The sequence below is a fragment of the Epinephelus lanceolatus genome, chromosome 15 (assembly GCF_041903045.1).
Source record: "Epinephelus lanceolatus isolate andai-2023 chromosome 15, ASM4190304v1, whole genome shotgun sequence".
In the NCBI taxonomy this organism is placed as follows: Eukaryota; Metazoa; Chordata; class Actinopteri; order Perciformes; family Serranidae; genus Epinephelus; species Epinephelus lanceolatus.
In genome coordinates, this window is record NC_135748.1 from 41,707,365 (window position 1) to 41,725,295 (window position 17,931).

The 17,931-nt window shown below is 42.7% G+C and overlaps 1 protein-coding gene across 1 annotated transcript; it reads left to right on the plus strand.

Moving 5' to 3' along the window:
* Positions 1–969: 969 nt before the first annotated feature.
* Positions 970–12,056, plus strand: wdr32 (WD repeat domain 32). The gene is made up of 7 exons (XM_033642845.2): positions 970–1,671; positions 5,082–5,195; positions 5,460–5,657; positions 6,226–6,428; positions 8,184–8,264; positions 8,371–8,516; positions 10,148–12,056. Exons 1-7 carry the CDS (start codon positions 1,214–1,216, stop codon positions 10,517–10,519), a joined length of 1,572 nt encoding a protein of 523 aa, XP_033498736.1. The 5' UTR covers positions 970–1,213; the 3' UTR covers positions 10,520–12,056.
* Positions 12,057–17,931: the final 5,875 nt, after the last annotated feature.

Consider the following 17,931-nt stretch of genomic DNA (forward strand, 5'->3'; position numbering starts at 1 on the left):
TGTAGACTACTATGGAATAAAACATGGAGCACTGTTACAACCCTATTTATTTTATTTGCTGTTGTTTGATTTGCCATTAACAGCAATAAAATTAAAGGTTATTTTAGTAAACAGACACGTTTGAAAATTAGCATTTATGTGAATTAAGGTGACTTTTAAACAGACCTTTCAGTGTCCCACATTAGGGAAATGACTGTCCCACATTAGGAAATGCTGACTGCCAGAGACAACTTGGCAATCAGAATTTTGATATGTATAGCATTTCTTTTAGGAATGTAATATCAGTATTTTTTCTTTTGATTTTATTAGATCACAACCTGGGGATTTCAAAATGGTACTGGATTTATATTGAAAGTGTTTGCTTCATATCGCAATATAGACCAGAAGTCTGAATTGCAAAAAATGTCCCACATTAGGTGAATTCACCCTAACTCCAGGTTTCAAAGGGTTAAAGCGTGTGAACATGTTCTCCTAGAAAAATACAAGAAAATACAAGTATGAACCTGAACATGAGCAGAATATGGACCTTTAATGAGTGTGAATGTTGCCATACTTCCTCTGTGCATTTACAATAAAAACAGAAGATGTCATCAGGTACTACATAAAATAACATCGTGTTTTTCCAGCAGATGGCAGCAACCAACCTACTAATGCGCCACAGAGTAGACAAGGAAGCGGAAATACGTCATTTCTTTTTTATTTTGCATTTGTTTTGGTGAGAAGGAAACCGTCAAGAAACTGAGAATAAAGACAGGAAACTTCCGTCGGGACGCTTCAGCTTAAAATATGTATTGATGAAAATTGATTTTCTGATACGTAATTTAGTTCTAAAAGCGGCAACAAATAAATAATAATGTAATTGAAAACGAATAAGCAAAAATGTATTGTGTTTAGTTGTCATTTAAGACTCACATGTAAAAACAAAAATAATTAATACGTTTATTTTGAAGGCTACATCGGTTCTCTTCCGGTAGCATTTAAGCTAACCGTGTTTGTGTTGACGCGCGCGGACGAGGAGCTGCCAAGTCTGACAAAATATAATTTGTGTAACGTCACCTGTGCAGCTAAAACCCACCGCCATGGCGTCATAAACGGCTGAAGGGAGGCACGGTTCATGCTCGGTAGGTGACCGGAGTCAGGCAGCCTTTCGCCGCAGAGCCGAGACGCCGCGGCCCGACACACAGACGGCTGTGTGGCCGCTGGAGAAGCGACAATGAGCTCGGAGCACCAGAGCGACAGCGAGGACGCAGACGAGTCGCAGGACAGGCCCAACAGCGGCAGCGCCTCCGACAAAGAGGAGGACCCCGACATCGACGACTCGGACGTGGAGGATGACATCGCTCCAAGGGTTTCTCCGTCACCGCCGGGGAGCGGCGGGAGCAGGCCGGAGCGCAGCGCGAGGTCGGAGGAGCGAGAGCCCTGCTGCGAACCGGTCGCCGCGCCGCAGACAGGGAGCGGCGAGGGCTCCAGCGCCGACAGCCGCAGGGGGAACAGCCTGTTTTCATGGCTGCAGAGCAGGACTATAAGACGGGGAGTGTTTGTGGACCCAGCCCGGGAGAACTTCAGGACAATGACCAGTCTGTACTGCTCCATGAACCCGGCTGCAGAGTCTGTCAACCTGAGCACTCAGACCCACGGAGCGGTGTTCAACCTGGAGTACTCCCCGGACGGGTAAGACAGCACCTCTGTGTCAGGTCTTTCACCCAGAGGTCATGTTCACAGGGTTCACACTGTTCTGGAGGGTATTTAAAATGTGAAACAGTGCTCTGAAGGGTAAACTGCCTGGAAAGTGCTTGAATTGCATCATCAGATCCATCCCCATTCATCTGTCTGGAGTCCTAAGGGACTGTTCTTTACTATCAGAGGAGGAGGGTGGCAGGAGTGACACTTTATTTGTTCTACCCTCCCCGAGGCTACAGATATTTTTCCTTGACCCTCCCTGTGTGACTGGAGGAAAATCCATAACCCCTCGAGTTATTAGATTTTTAAAACTCCCCTACAGATGTTTGAAAGGTAAAAGTTGTAGATGAAATCCTGGAGTTGAAAAAGCCTCAGTTTTTCACTTAGTTAGGGACTGTTTGTTATTTATAAGAGAGAAGGGGGTGGCAAAACAGGAGAGGCATGTCATATAATATTTTAAGCACTGGGAAGGGACTTGTGTTTTCTATTTTGTATTAAGGGAGGGGCATACAACGGTAAATGGTTGTATTTTGTATTTATTTTATTTTTGAAAAAATACGTGGTTTTTAAAAAGCAGTAATATGACACCAATTATCAGCTGGAAACTGTAGAAACAGAAATTATTGTTGTATTTTCAAATTTGTGACGGTCCTGAGACACAACATATGGAGCGAATGCTTCTGTCAGGAAAAAAACAAACAAATGTGAGCTTAAGATATTTAAGCTTAATTTTACTTAAAATTTGGCCTAAAATAAAGGTTTGCACGACAAGAGTGGAAAAACTGAGGCTTTTTTCAGCTCCAGGATTTCATCCTCAACTTTTACCTTTCAAACACCAAAGGGTAAGTTTTAAAAATCTAATAACTCATTTATGGTGGAGGGAGGGTCATGGATTTTCCTCCAGTCATTCAGGGAGGGTCAAGGGAAAATATTTGGAGCAAAAAATTGAAGTCACACCCAAGCCACCCGTCCTCTGATAAATAACAGCCCATTGGTGCAAACAGTTTATTTTTTTAATTGATGGAAGTGTTCCTCGCACATGATGTGTCCAAGGACCGTCAGAAATTTGAAAATCCAACATTAATTTCTAATTTACAGTTTCAAACTGTGATAAATGGTGTAATTTTAGGGATTTTTAAAGAAAGCATTGCGGCATGTTTTCTTTAGAAATAGAGCCACTATGAAGTCCCCTCTTTATTACTGTTTTGCATTTTTACACAGAACCAAGCAACAGTGGCATCATGTTGTTTCAGTGTGTAACTTTAGACAACATGATGGCATCGCGGAATCAAGAGGTGTGACGGGCGTGACCTGTAATACAACAGCGCCGGCCTCAAGTGTGACATATAAAATATGCATCAGCAGCTCTTTATAAACAATAACAATGACATCACACGTCAATAACAATCATTTACCATCACTGTTAATTTGCGGTTGATCTCGTCCTCTGCTCTGAGGGTAAGAAGTTCCTGAACGTCACTGTTTTCTCCATTTGCTGACGTGATGTGTCCAAGGACCGTTGAAAATGTGAAAATCAAACTATAATTTCTGTTTTTACATTTTCTGGCTGTTATACATGGAGTCATTTTGGTGATTTTAAAAGAAAAATGTCTTAAAATTTGGCGGTAAAATACATACAGAATATAGCCATTAAAATTTGTGTGCCCTTCCCCTAAGCCAAAATAAAAAAAGTCCCTCCCCAGTGCTTAGAAAATTATTTCACATGCCTCCCCTTTTTGCACCACCCCTTCACTGCATAAGTAAAGAACAGTCCCTTATATCCAGGGATCACTTCATGCAGGGAAGCCAGTTATTGGTGTTAATGTTGTAAGGATTTAATTAGAAACTGTCATGACAGCTTGAAGCTCTTGAATTTCCGGAAACAAAACCTGTGCATGTGTAAACTGACAGTGAGCACATGCACTGACTCCACGCAGGCTTTAAGCCTCTGAGTGAGCAGACAGCAGATGTAGGATGTTAATCCTGCAGTGAAACCAGGTCAAGCTGTGTCCAGTCTGGGTCGACTTTGTTTGTGGGCTCATTGTTACAGCAGCACTTGACGCACACTCACCCTGCACAATGAAGTGTTGTTGTAGAAAACATCTCAGGCTCTACATCATGGGGTCTGTCATGTTATTGATTTATCAAAATTAATGAATGTGTCATTGACATGAATGGGAGCCGCATGAACATTTTAACAAGGTTACGTTCCCAAACAAAAGAGGACTGAAGAGTAAATGATGCCTACATGTGTTGACTCAGCAAGGAAAACATTTAATAAGAAAAGTTGATCTACAGAAGAATACATATTTGAAAGCGATACAGACTGCCTGAGAGCCTCACTGCATTATATTCCATTATGTTTTCATTTTGTTTGGCGCTCACTCACTCAGACTTTCCTGAGGGGACGACCTGGGTCTGAAATTAAAACCCATCACGTGCCAAATTCAGGTAGATTTTCTGTTAGGCAAGTAAATCTCAGGGCTATCCACCACACTGGCAGGTAAATGTTTGTTATCAGGGGTGCCCACTGGCTCACCTGGTGGAGCAGTTGCCATTTTGCACTTGAGTTTCCATCTAATAAAGGCAACAAAGCCAAAAAATTATCTTTTGGGCAGTTGAACTGGGGAGCCAAGGGCAAAGCACTGGCTGGCGCATGTCATCAGCAGCTACGAGGAGCACATGCTGTTTTCCCATTTTCCTAAAATGTATTCACTTTTTAGTCTGTACTGCAACTTTAATTTTTTACTTATACCTGCGCGATGCTCTGCTGCTTCTCTCCTGTTATTAGGCTCGTTACAGATGAACTGCGCTGCACCTGGAAAGTGGGCGACAGCAGTCGGCAGCATTTAGCTTCAAATTTAGCTCTTGCCTTGACCCTAAGTTTGTATTCAACATAATACCTTATTATCACAATGACCCGTACTGAAACAAATGTTTATGTGACACAAAAGGCAAAATATTATTTTAGTAGGTAAAATTCTACCAGTCCCCCTTGGCCGGTGACACAGGGGACGACCCACAGACCCCTGCTTAATATGAGGCCCCTCCAGTGTTGAAACTAAACTTGCATCCTTGGTAGTAGCCGAGGCTATGTTCTTTTGATGCACCATTTTTTTTTCAACCTACCCTGACCTCATACCGATCACCACATGACATCACTTAAACATTTTTTTTTCTTCTGGGCCTTTATGTCTCCACTTGTTTTCATCACAAAGTGATACCCTTGTGTAGATGCTGAGATATTTTCCTGTTTATATTTCTACAACATTTTTAGATATTTAATTCTTGTGGTCACTGTTGGAGCTGTTTGTGTGTTGAAAAGCAGACATTCTTTTATAAACTAGCCAAAGAGATCAACTCTTCCTTCCTCACGAGTCTGATTTGTCTGTTCTGCTCAGGTCTGTGCTGACTGTGGCCTGCGAGCAGACTGAGGTCCTGCTGTTTGATCCCATCTCATCCAGACACATCAAAACCCTGACGGAGGCCCACGAGGACTGCGTCAACAACATAAGGTGCCGTTTTTCTAATTTAAATCATCCAGAGAAGGTTTTTAAAGCACACAGCATCCTGCATCTCAAACTGAAGACAGGAAACGAGAGCTCAAAGCAGTGACACATAAAAGGCTTCAGAGCAGCAACATGATGCTTACATCATCGTCAGATGAAGCTCCTGATCAGGATATTATGAAGAGACCAGTAAAAAGTAGCTGCTGTCTTGATTCATGTCTGCAGAGAATGCTGGATTAAGTTTTTCCCCTGACTGTCTGTCTCCTGCAGGTTTTTGGACAATCGTTTGTTTGCCACCTGCTCTGACGACACCACCATTGCATTATGGGATCTCCGTAAGCTGAATTCAAAGGTGTGCTCATTGCACGGCCACGCCAGCTGGGTGAAGAACATCGAGTACGACACCAACACTCGGCTCCTTGTCACATCTGGCTTCGACGGAAACGTCATCACGTGGGACACTAACAGGTGTGTGTGTGTGTGTGTGTGTGTGTGTGTGTGAGAGAGAGAGAGAGAGAAACGCCCATATACAACGCTTTGTTTCCTCCCACAGTCCAAAGACATGCAGGTTAATTGGTGACTCTAAATTGTCCGTAGGTGTGAATGTGAGTGTGAATGGTTGTCTGTCTCTATGTGTCAGCCCTGTGATAGTCTGGTGACCTGTTCTGGGTTGGCTTGTCTCTCAAAATATAATATATTATTCAGATGATATTGGTGACTTGAGCATGATGAAGCACCTCATGATGGCATAAACAGACAGTAAACAAGCAAACAAACAGTTACTGTACACCAAATATTTCCTGTAAGGTAGCAGACGTGGGCACAGCAAAGCATGAAGTCAGAGGTGAGGGCTGCTGCCTTCAGGAGCAATGCAAAGTTAAATACTTTATCACTTAAAGATGAAACTGTTGCATTTGTGTCATGTGTGTGTTATTTTTTAATAACCTGTATTAAGTGAGAAGCAGCTGGCCCCCAGGTATTTTCACATTATCTAATCTGCTGCTTTAAGTGTTGTTTAACTGTCCTTACCGTGCAGGTTTACAGAGGACGGCTGCCCGCACAAAAAGTTCTTCCACACTCGTTACCTGATGAGGATGCGTCTGACGCCCGACTGTTCCAAGATGCTCATCTCCACTTCCTCAGGGTATCTGCTCATCCTCCACGACCTGGACCTCACCCAGTCCCTCGAGGTGGGCAGCTACCGCATGCTGCGAGCACGACGGACGCCCCTCAGCTCAGGTCAGATTACAGCCTCAGTATTAAACGCTAAAAAAAAAAATATCTGTCCATTTTCCATACAATAATTCCACTCAGTTTTTATCCATTTTTTTGTTCTCACAATTTTTTCATGGTTTTTCCTTCTCCATATTATCTGGGGTTTTTTATTCTAATTATTTTCACTGAGGTAATTCCTTTCTGGGAAGCTTACACCGATTGCCGATTGCCAAAGCAGTTGCAATAATCCATCATATTAAGCAACAATTTTGATGCTCTTGTAATTGAGCTTTTGTTCTTCATCAGGTAAAAACTGTTACAGTACAGATTACTTCTTCGTCTCTTCTGATGTTGATTAATTTTCAACGGCTTATCTGGGGCCAGGTTGCGGGGGCCGCAGGCTGAGCAAAGCACTAAAGATGTCCCTCTGCCAAGTGACGCTTTCCAGCTCCTCTTGGGGGACCCCGAGGTGTTCCCAGGCCAGATGAGATATATAATCCCTCCAGCGTGTTATGGATCCACCCCGGGGCCTCCTACCAGTGGGACATGCCTCTCAAATGGGAGGCACCCACGAGGATCCTGATCAGATGTTGAACCACCTCAACTGACCCCTTTCTTTGTGAAGGAGCAGCGGCTCTACTCTGAGCTCCCTCCAGATGTCTGACTCCTCCCCCTATCTCTAAGGCTGAGCCCAGACACCCCACGGAGGAAACTCATTTCGGTCGCTTGTATCTACGATCTCATTCTTTCAGCTATTACCCAAAACTCATGACCATAGGTGAGGGTTGGGACATAGATGGACCAATAGATCAAAAGCTTCTCCTTCCGGCACAGCACCCGCATCACTGCAGATGCAGCACCAAGCCATCAGTCCATCTTATGCTCCATACTACCCTCACACATGAACAAGACACTGAAACACTAGAACCCCTTCACTTGAGGCAGTAACTCACTCCCAACCCAGGAGGGGCAGTCCACCGGTTTCCGATAGAGAACCATGGCCTGTCGACTGCTTCACACTCAGCTGCAAACCGTCCCAGGTCATGCTGGAGGTCACGGTGTGATGAAGCCAACAGAACCACATCATCTGCAAAGAGCAGAGATGCAATTCTGAGGTCCCCAAACCAGACCCCTTCCTCCCCCAGCTGCACCTCGAGATCCTGTCCATGAAAATCACAAACAGGATCAGAGACAAGGGACAATCCTGGAGCACGCCAACACCCACTGACAACGTATTTGTCAAGTATGCGGACACAACTCTCAGTTTGGTCATAAAAGGACAGGATGGCTTGTAGTGTTCCCGCAGTGCCTTCACAGGACTCGCCAAGGGACGCAGTCGTTAGCCTCTCTAAGTCCACAAAACAGATGTAGACTGGATGGGCAAACTGCCATGACCCCTCCCGCAGCCCTGTGAGAGTAAAGAGCTGTTTCTCTGTTCTATGACCATGATGGAATCCACATTGCTCCTCCTGAGTCTGAGGTTTGAATTTGACTTTCCTACGGAGGCTGAGCAGTGTGATACCCCGATAACTGAAGCACACTCTCCAGTCCACTTTAGGAAGTAGGAACCACCACCCTCGTCTGCCACTCCGCAGGCACCATACCCGACCTCCGTGCAAAACTGAAAATTTAATATGTAGAATCTGTCGCCACTGCACAAATGAATTATGGCCCTGGTTATTTATGATGAGTATATCTTGCTGACTAATAGTGACAAGGACGTTACTGTTATATTACAGACTACAGAGAGTGACTTTTGAACCTGTTGTGATTCTGCAGATGGAGGCACGTCAGCGTCCAGGTCAGCTGGAACTCCTCGCCAGGGAAACGACTCCAGCAAGATCCACCCTCCACGTGAAGGTCAGAGGCGATCAGTGTGTGAAAGCGATAACAGATGTCATCTGAGGTTCTGCCAGAGTAATTAAGATGAAGACGATAATGTAATCTCTCACCTCTGCTCTCGCAGGTCTTTCTCCCAGAAACAGTCTGGAGGTTTTGACTCCAGAGATCCCCGGAGAGAGAGACCGAGGGAACTGCATCACCTCTCTGCAGCTCCATCCGAAAGGCTGGGCCACGCTCATCCGATGCTCCAGCAACATGGACGACCAGGAGGTGAGAGACACCTCTCATCTCTGAGCTTGTTTATGGATATGGTCTTAAATTTAGTTTATTGTGACTCACTGCATGTCTCCATCCTCATGTTTTAAAGATCTGAAGCAAAGTCAAATATCTTTAATGCTTCTTGATCAGTGAGGTAATTTATCACCTTTGCTGGTGCGCTGTAAGATCTGCATCATCGTCATCACTTAGACTATAACTGCACTCTGACTGCACAGTGTATTTTTATACTTGCTTTCCAAAATACCTTCTATAATCATGTCTTATTACAAAGCTCTCTTTGTTTTTTTAAGAAAAGAAATAAAAGTTCACAATTGTCTAAACACAAGCAGCCATTTAAAAACTTTGCCTTGATAAAATACACAGTAAAATTATTATCTTTTAAATCAGGAAGCGTTTAATAAAAGAAAAGTAAAGATTATTACAATTTTGGTTGGTATAAAAACAGGTTTTTATTAGGGCTGCACGTAAGTTAGATTTTTTAGTATAATGTAGCAATTCTTTTTTGATTTGTCGATTAATCTAATGACTAGTTTATCAACTATTCTAAGGAGGAGGTCCCTGGCGAGTCACATACCTGGGTTCACGTGTTATTAGCATGTAACAAAAGCCTTGGTTTCAACAGCGCTGTATGGACGCAGATCTTTGCACAGGAAGTAGGTGAGGGACTGTGTTATTTTCTTGGCTCTCACACAGTTGGATGGTAGTTGTGTCAAGCTAAGTGTGTCCAGTGTTGGTTGACTTTTAGGCTGAACGGGTTAAGCGTTAGCTTTGCCGTCAGCGGCTAATGCTATCTCTGGATGTATTATCTCTCATGTTTGTAGTATTCCCAAAGTATTTTACTCTCATATGACACTGCTTGTAAATCACAATTGTCATATCCAAGTCCTCCTTTCCTTCTGTGTTAAAAGATCCAAAATAAGTCCAGACGTTTTCCTTCTCCGGTGCCTCCATCTTTGTTTTGATGAACTTCCTGCCAAATGCTGCAGACTGAGACCTCTGCTGACCTCACCAGGGAAAAAAACACCAGCACCATCTAGTGGACTGAAAAAGCAACTAATTTAATTGTTCTAGGACCAAAAGTTGTATTAAAATTTGTATTTGCAAAAGTTAATAATGTATATTGATACTTGGCTGTATCAATTATTTTCCCCCACCCCTAGTAGACTGTACACAAAGATACATATACAGGTTGTGGTTTTGTAAATAAAGTTTTCAGATTTGGGATTTTATTTAACTTTCAGATACATTTTCAAGATACGTGAACAGCTGTAATTAGAACCAGAAAACATCAAACTTTGACACTAGTTTGTCAAAAACATAATTTTTACTGGGGACCCACTCAGATCGTCCCTGTGGATCCAAAAACCATCAACAACACTGCCACTGTGAACAAAATATGAGACCAGACGTTTTTAAAAACAATACCATTTATTTAGAGTTTGCCTCCAGTGCAGTTTGTGAGTTGTCTCATCACAAGCAGAAAGCCACTAATGTTTGGTTGATGTCACTGTGGGTCACAGACCAACGTCAGGTGTCTCTTTAGTGACGACACCAGCATGATTGATAGTTTCAGCCTCCAGTAAGTGACTTCATCTAACCCTGTGTCTCCATCTTCTCTGCAGTGGACGTGTGTGTACGAGTTCCAGGAAGGAGCGCCCACCCGCCCGCTGGTGTCCCCCCGCTGCTCCCTCCGCCTCACCCACTACATCGAGGAGGCCAACGTGGGCAGGGGCTACATCAAAGAGCTTTGCTTCAGCCCGGACGGACGACTCATCTGCTCCCCGTATGGCTACGGTGTCCGCCTGCTGGCCTTCGATGAGAGCTGCGGCGAGTTGGCCGACTGCCTGCCCGTCCAGACCAGCTGCCTCAGGGAGATCCGCTCCATCTACTCACACAGCGACGTGGTGCTCACCACCAAGTTCTCCCCAACGCACTGCCAGCTGGCCTCGGGCTGCCTCAGCGGACGTGTCGCCCTTTACCAGCCCAAGTTTTAGCAACTGGTGCTGTGAAACAACGATGTGCTGCAGATCTGGGTAAAGAAGTGCTCATCAGGGTTCCTGCACAGATCTAGAAATGGGTCGAAGAAGAAAACTGTACAACTACATGTTTACTATGATTTGAAATTCTGAGCATCTAATTTATTTATGCAGATTTCTGTTGTGCAAAAATTCCGCCTATGTTTTAAGGGCCTGTAGACATGGTGTGACTTTGATCACCTGGAAAATGAGAGGTCAGGCGCTGGGTGCTACTGTTGAGCCAACTCTGTACAGAGCGCAGAGGCAGGTTGTGTCTGAGTTTGCTAAGCGACCATAACAAGCACCGTATCACAGCCTATTTACCAAAAGTCCTGAGTGCAGAGCTGATCTTCTTCCAGCCGTTGTTTCTTGTGTCTGTTACACCTAAAATGTTCTCCGTGGGTAGCCCTGCACTAAAACCATCAACTTCTCCATATTTATCACAGACTGATATTTACATAACAGGGGAAAGATATCTCCTGGCTGTGGTTGGTCCGTCCTTGTCACATGACATGCGGTGCGTGCTGCTGCCTTTCAAAAGTTAAACTCTTTTTATCTCAGAGTGTGGCTATTGCGCCTTGAAAAATAGGTGTTTGGGAAAGCTTGGGCTCCATGAAGGCATCGCTCTGGCTTTTGAGCACACCTGCCATGTGTATGGCCTCTAATATGGCCTACTTGGTGTCCCTTAGTAGAAATTATATGAAAGCCATCAAAGTAAATTAAAATTTGAAAATAAATCTGAATCTTCAGGAACCTTGAATAACTAGCATTTGTTTTAAAGTGCTCAGTGGTCCAGATGGACGGGCATAACTGCCTGCAGGTATCTAAAATAGTCTGAGATGTGATATAAATTGAATATTGGGATTCCTCTCGACCCTCTGCCAGACAATCTCTATGGAAAACTCCACCCATCTTGTACCTAAAATGGATAAACCGTAGAGATATTTAAGCACTTCTGATCCCAGGTCTGCAGCTGTGAACCAGACTGAGTTTGTTTTGGTGGGAACTGTCAGCTGACGGCCACCTGAAGAAAAGAAAAAAAAAATTAAGCAGTGGATTTAAACTTTGAGCCTCTCTGACCCTGAACTTCAAGAAAAAAAAGACAAAGGGCACTTGAGGTTTGCAAAGTAGACTCTCACCCAGACTGAGGAGAGGGTCGGAAGTCCAAACCTTCAAGAGGTGCAACGTGGCATCGGTCAAAAACAAACTCTGTTTTTCATACTAAAGATTAATTTTGGTCTCTAACGCAGTAGAAAACTTTTGCGACTCAGCACATCCGGACGTCGCTGTCTCGGGACAAAAACACTAAGGATGCAAACAGACAGATATTAATGCATTAATGATTCTAACGAGACAAACAAGAAACGGGCACTCGTGTCTGTCGTCTGTTGTCGTCGATCGTCTTGACTCGGCGTCCTCCGCTGCAGATCGCGTCGCTCTCAGCTGCTCCGCTCTGCTCATGCCTTCTTCACAGGTGCTGCTTCTCTGCTCATACAATCTGAACTTTGACCCCCGACTTCAAGGACCTCATCGTCAACGCCTTTACCCATCTGTTCTTTTCCACCTTCACCCTGTTTCCGCCTTCATGGTCTTTACTGTTTTTTTAGTGGTTTTATTGGTGTAATAATGTCGGCACTACTTGTTCACGGTGTTTAATTCATTTGATTCACTTTTTGCCATGGTTGAGGTGGCTTCGGGACGAGTTCTGTTCAAATAACTTCTCATTTCTCTTCACAGTTTGTCTGTTTTTATCTGAAGCCTGTGAATGGTAACTTCATGCTGTCTGTTTTCCAAACCCACTTTCTGTGCAAACTGCTACTGCAAGTTTTTCATGCTTTGCAAAGGAAGTACTTTTTACAGTTACATATTTCTTCCCTGAAAGATAAGGCTGGCTTTATTCTGTATTCTCTAGTTATTTATTTTTCGTAGAAGCCTGGTAGTCCGTCCCTGAAGTGATGTAAATTTTTAAAAAACATTGCTTGAGTTTTTTTTAATAAGGCCCAGTAATTTCCTGAAACAGGTCGTCACTGTAGTTTGAAGGAAACATTACTCAAACAGGACTAAATAGTAAAGTTTTTTGGGACTACTTTCAGCCGTGGCGGAATACACAATTAATCTTCTCGTAAATATTTATGGCAGCAGGATAGTGTATGGAGGACTGGTATGAAGAAACTACAATGCCCTTGTTTAATCTGTATGCAACTTTCAGAAAATTTCAGAAATCACCTTGGCATCGACCAAAACAGTGACAAACACCAGACTGATTGTGACTGACCATCATCATGTTGACAGAATGCTGGAAAATGAATAACAGTCATATTTAGAATAACGTTACCATCTGTGTTTCATTTGGACCATTGGCTCCATCATATTACGTAGAGTACTGTTCATAAATTACTTTATCAGCTGATGTTACAAGCAACCATGTAGAGTAGCTAAGTTTCAGCTAGCTGGCTAAACTTAGTTCGGGTTATTGTTAGGTTGTTCGCCGGTAATGCTTCACTCTAGCGATTTGTACATAATTTATTGTTGACTAAATCAGCGCCATTTGTCATAATACATGAGTTAGCGTCATGTATCACATTAGCTGAGGGAATCATTTGGCAAGTTTGCTAACCAGCATAACCACTAGCGGTAAATGTTGGTGAGCAAGCAAGCTAACGTTAGCCAGCTAGCTGTAACTAAGCTATGCTGTATTGATCTGGTGTTGGTTGTTTTGTAACGTTAGCTGAAAATGTCATTTGCAAATGGTAAAATAGCTAATTTACCAGCAAGATCAACCCTGGGGTGTGGATGAATTAAATGACGTGAATAACCCAAGACAGTATTTTTCTACCTTATTTAGCTAGCAATTCAAGCAAGCTAACGTTAGCTAACACTAGGCAGCTAAAACCACAATATCACAGTATAATTAACATGTCAGTGCTTCCTCTGATGTTAGAATTTCTTTCAACACCGGGGGCAGTAAAATTATGATATGAGACACTGAATTTGATGGATTTACTGGTAATCAGACCACAAATGAGACAAATATTAGCCAGCACAGCCTGTCCGCCTCACTCACCACCGCCAGGACACTACCTCCCCAGGCTAAATTCAAGTAACTACATGGCGCTTAGTGAAGGTTTGTCTCCGTCAGGCTGCCACTGCTATAATGGAAACACAGCATGTGTGGACTGTGTTGTGGTGTTTGTCAGTTATTTGTTGATGTTGGCGGACTCCATGTCTTAGCTAACGTTAGCTATTGTTGCACACGTTTGGGACTGTAGCAGAGCTGAAGAGAAGCAAGTAGGGTTGCAACAATATACTGGTTTCAAGGTGTACCATGGTATTAAAATTTACGGTGTACATTTGCTCATCTACTTTACTAAAAAAAAAGATGCTTGACGGAGAATCTCAGACTTTTTTTTTTAGTATTTTTCAAAAGGGAGACTTTACTGGAACTTCCATTAAAAAATGTTTCAATTATAGTAATATAATGTCAAAATAACCCTTCTGTTTAAATTCCTTGAAGGGTCATTTTGACTGATAATAATTATAATAATTCTGTAATACCATGATACTGTGAAATGGAGATATTTTCGGAGACTGTTATCATATCTTTAAAATCTCATACCATTGCAACCCTAGAGGCACTCAAACATCACATCCTCTGGATTTTACTGGAAAATTCGGCCCTAAATCCTTCACCTAAAAATCAGTCCACGGGCTTCAAAGGAAATCAAAAAAGTTGGGCAAAATTTCAGTTAAAGTTACATAGCAACATATTCACCCATTAGCAATTTAACAAAAGATAATGTCTGGTACATACAGAATCTTTAATGAGCATGTGAGCACAGACATGGTTGGTTTAGATTTTTTTTTTAAATTTTTGATACTAAGAAAAATACAGAATATTGCCAGCTTCATCCTTTCCTCCGGTTTCTTGTTGACTTTTTTGGCCAACAGTTTTTGTCAGAAGAAGTTGCCTCAGCATCGTCCGCTTAACCTTTTTAGGATTAAATTGCTGCCAAGAAACATTTGACTTGTTTTTCTACCTTGTACCTCATTTTGTTGGTTTCTGAAAAGAGTGTTGATCCACATCAGTGTTTGATTTTTCTCTCTCGCATCACATCCAGTTTCTCCCTTTTACAGTGTTGTCATGAAGGTGACCTATCAGGTTGTTTTTCCTCTCTAAGGACTGAATGGGTTGCTTTTGACTGTTCGAGTATCGGCGATGCTTTTGTGTTTTCCGACCAGTGTAGTATAGCTGCTGTAAGAGCCAAGCACACGCGTGGATGTTACACCTTTAATGTAAACTGGTAACAGTGCATACTGATTGACTGCAGAATAGATATTACGTAAACAAAAAATAGACATTAGCGTATACTACTATGCATACCGGCCTTTATGAAGATTCTCCTTTCTTATTTATGCCAGGGAGATGCTCTGTGTGGAGCTGTCAGATGCCAAAATGTGATTTGCATGGATGAGGCAATGCTGCTCTTCTGTAGTGTAACTGTGAGCTGAGAACTTAATGTGAACATCTGCTATTAGGGACTTATTAAAATTTTTATGTGGCAAAAGTTTAAAGGTCCAGTGTGTAGGATTTAGGGGGATATAATGTCATATAATGGAATATAATGTAATAAGTATGTTTTCTTTAGTGTTTGATCGTCTGAAAATAAGAATCATTTTCGTTTCCTTAGAATAAGATGTATATACAGGGAGCTGGGCCTCGTCTACGGAGATCACCATGTTGCACTGGGGTTAGGGGGTTAGTTTCTGCTGGTTGTAATCTGTAGTCCTCTCCACTAGATTCCATTAAACCCCCCTGAATCTGACACACTGGACCTTAACATTGTAACAGAATTAATTGATTTTTTGGAAATAAGCTCTCCTTGCAGAAAGTGAGATGAGCAAATTGATACTTGTCTCAGACTTGTCTTTTGAATATAAAGCTACAGCTAGCAGCTTGTTAGCTTGATTTAGCTTAGCGCAAAGACTGGAAACAGCCATCCTGCATCCTCCTAACAGCATCTCTTAATATAATTATAATACCATATGGTATGCCTGTTTAATTCGTTTAAAAACTGGAGTGTAAAACCAAATCTCACGCGTTTTTGGACCAGACTATTTCTTGGCTGGGGTCAGTAACTCTTTAGAATCTCTGCTGGTTGCCTGGCAACCAAACAAAGAAACATTGCGGGACATAGCCCCCGTAAAATGACATTTTTGGTTTAACACTTTGGTTTTTGTATCGATAAAATAAACAAGTGTGTTATGTGAGCTTTACATCTGTTGGTAGGAGGGTTTTGTTGCCGCTCTAGAGCCAGGCTAGCTTAAGCTAATGAGCCAGCTAATGTAAGCTAACTGGCTGCTAGCTCTAACTTTGTGCTATGTCAGTGAAGATAACTGCCTGCTAGCTGTAGCTTTGTGCTTAGACAGCTAAGGTTTCCAGCAGCTAGCCATAGCTATGTGCTATGCCAGCTAACCTGACTGGCAACTAGCTGTAGCTTCATGCTTAGCCAGCTAAGCTAACAGGGGAGTAGCTGGTGCTTCATGATTTGCTATCTAAGCTCACCAGCTGCTACATGTAGTTTTGTGCTTAGCAGGCTAGGGTTACAGGCAGTTAGCTGTAGCCTTGTGCTATGCCAGCTAAGCTAACCACCTACTAGCTGTAGCTTCACGGTATGCCAGCTGAGCTTACTGACAGCTAGCTGTAGCTTCGTGCTTAACCAGCTAATCTACGCAGCTGCTAGCTGCAGCTTCGGGCTTAGCCGGCTAAGCTCAGTGGCTACTAGTTGTAGCTTCATATTATCTGGCGGTATCAATCTTCTCATCTAACCCACTGCCAGAAAGGTAAGAAATGTTTGTCCCAAAATGTTTGAAAACAAAAATGAATTGGAAGAGATTAATTCAGATTTGAGGTGAAAATACATCTAAAAAAAAAAAAACAGATGTAACTGATTTAATAATTCCCAGCTCACACGTGGTCCTGTTCGTAAAGAGGAAGGATGCTTTTAACACTTTGTACCTCAGTTAAACTGCTCAAAATATATTTCAGTATCACAAATGGACGAATCCATTTCACTTTCAGTTCAGTCAATTCAGGGACATTTTCCCTCCTCTGGAAAAACTCAAATCCTAATTTGCAGACATCAAGAACTCTCTGGAATGATTTAAATCCACATTTATAGCATTTATATCTTGACTGAGCTGAAGGTGAAAGGACCGGCCGTGCTGTATGTTCAATGCTGCTTTTATTTTACTTCTATTCACGAGCTCTTCGGAGAGAAGTGTCTTATCTGCCATTTTCACTTCAGGTATAGCAACTATAAAACCGGGTTCATTTTTATGACTCTGTTCTGTTTGTTTTTCACTCTTGTTCTGGGTTTTAACCTGTATTCTGTTGTGGATTAAGGATCTGAATGTTCTCAGTAGTTCTGGTGTTTCCTGTGCACTGTCACCTGGACTGATCACAGCTGGATGAGGGGGGGTGGACAAGAGACGAAAACTTGTTGAATTGCTCGCACTGTTGTTTCCTAAATGGCTATACACAGCAAGTAATCTCAACAATGATACTAAAATGGTACTTACTATCACTGAAATAAAAAGGTTAGCTTCTTTTGCACTGCTGACTGTCTGAGTCCAGTATTTATGTCCCTCAGTGGTAAAACTCCACACATGAAGTGCAGAGAATCGACCACCAGATGGCAGTCAAACCCAATCAGTGGTCCCAAAACCAGGGCTCCTGACCCCTCCTAATTCTAACCTTCTGATTTGTGCTGCTGTCTTGTGAATTTCTGGGTAAATCTCGCCTCCTCAGCCCTGTAGAACATTCAAATAAAACAGTCACATATTGGTTGAACTTGTCACAACTTGTAGACTTAAAAAGCCTGTGATTCAGGGTTGCAAGTCGGCAAAGTTGTGTTTTAGGGGGTCAGATACTGATGGAAGTTGGGACTTGCCACCTTTTTTGATTTGGGACTCTTTCTAGCCAAAAACTGGTTTATTGCAACCACATATCACAGCTTAAATGTTCATGAGCTGTGAGCATGGGTGGATTATGAGACAAAGGGCCCCACCATCTCTCCTACAGAGGTATGAGACACAGCATTTGTTTTTGTCACTGACAGGCTCAGATTGTTTTTCTAAGTGTCTGACAGTATTTTGGAAAGGATCCGTACCGAGACAGACCTCTGTGTTTAACCAGAAACAGGCCTGAAATCAGCATCACCAATCCCACCAGACTCCATTTAAATAAACAGTCATGTTAGTGTGTATAGAGGCAGCATGTTGTCACATCTAACTGGTGAATTATGGGTAAATTTCAACCAAACCAGAGCTGGTGATTGTTGGAACAGTGGAAAGATGAACCAAGATGGTTTTTGTGGGTTTTATTTTGTTTC

Excerpts from the sequence above, each read along its gene's own strand:
- wdr32 (XM_033642845.2), top strand. The coding sequence starts at position 1,214 with ATGAGCTCGGAGCACCAGAGCGACAGCGAGGACGCAGACGAGTCGCAG. Across the intron at positions 5,196-5,459 it reads GACTGCGTCAACAACATAAG|GTTTTTGGACAATCGTTTGT; the intron begins GTGCCGTTTTTC and ends TGTCTCCTGCAG. Across the intron at positions 8,265-8,370 it reads GATCCACCCTCCACGTGAAG|GTCTTTCTCCCAGAAACAGT; the intron begins GTCAGAGGCGAT and ends CTGCTCTCGCAG.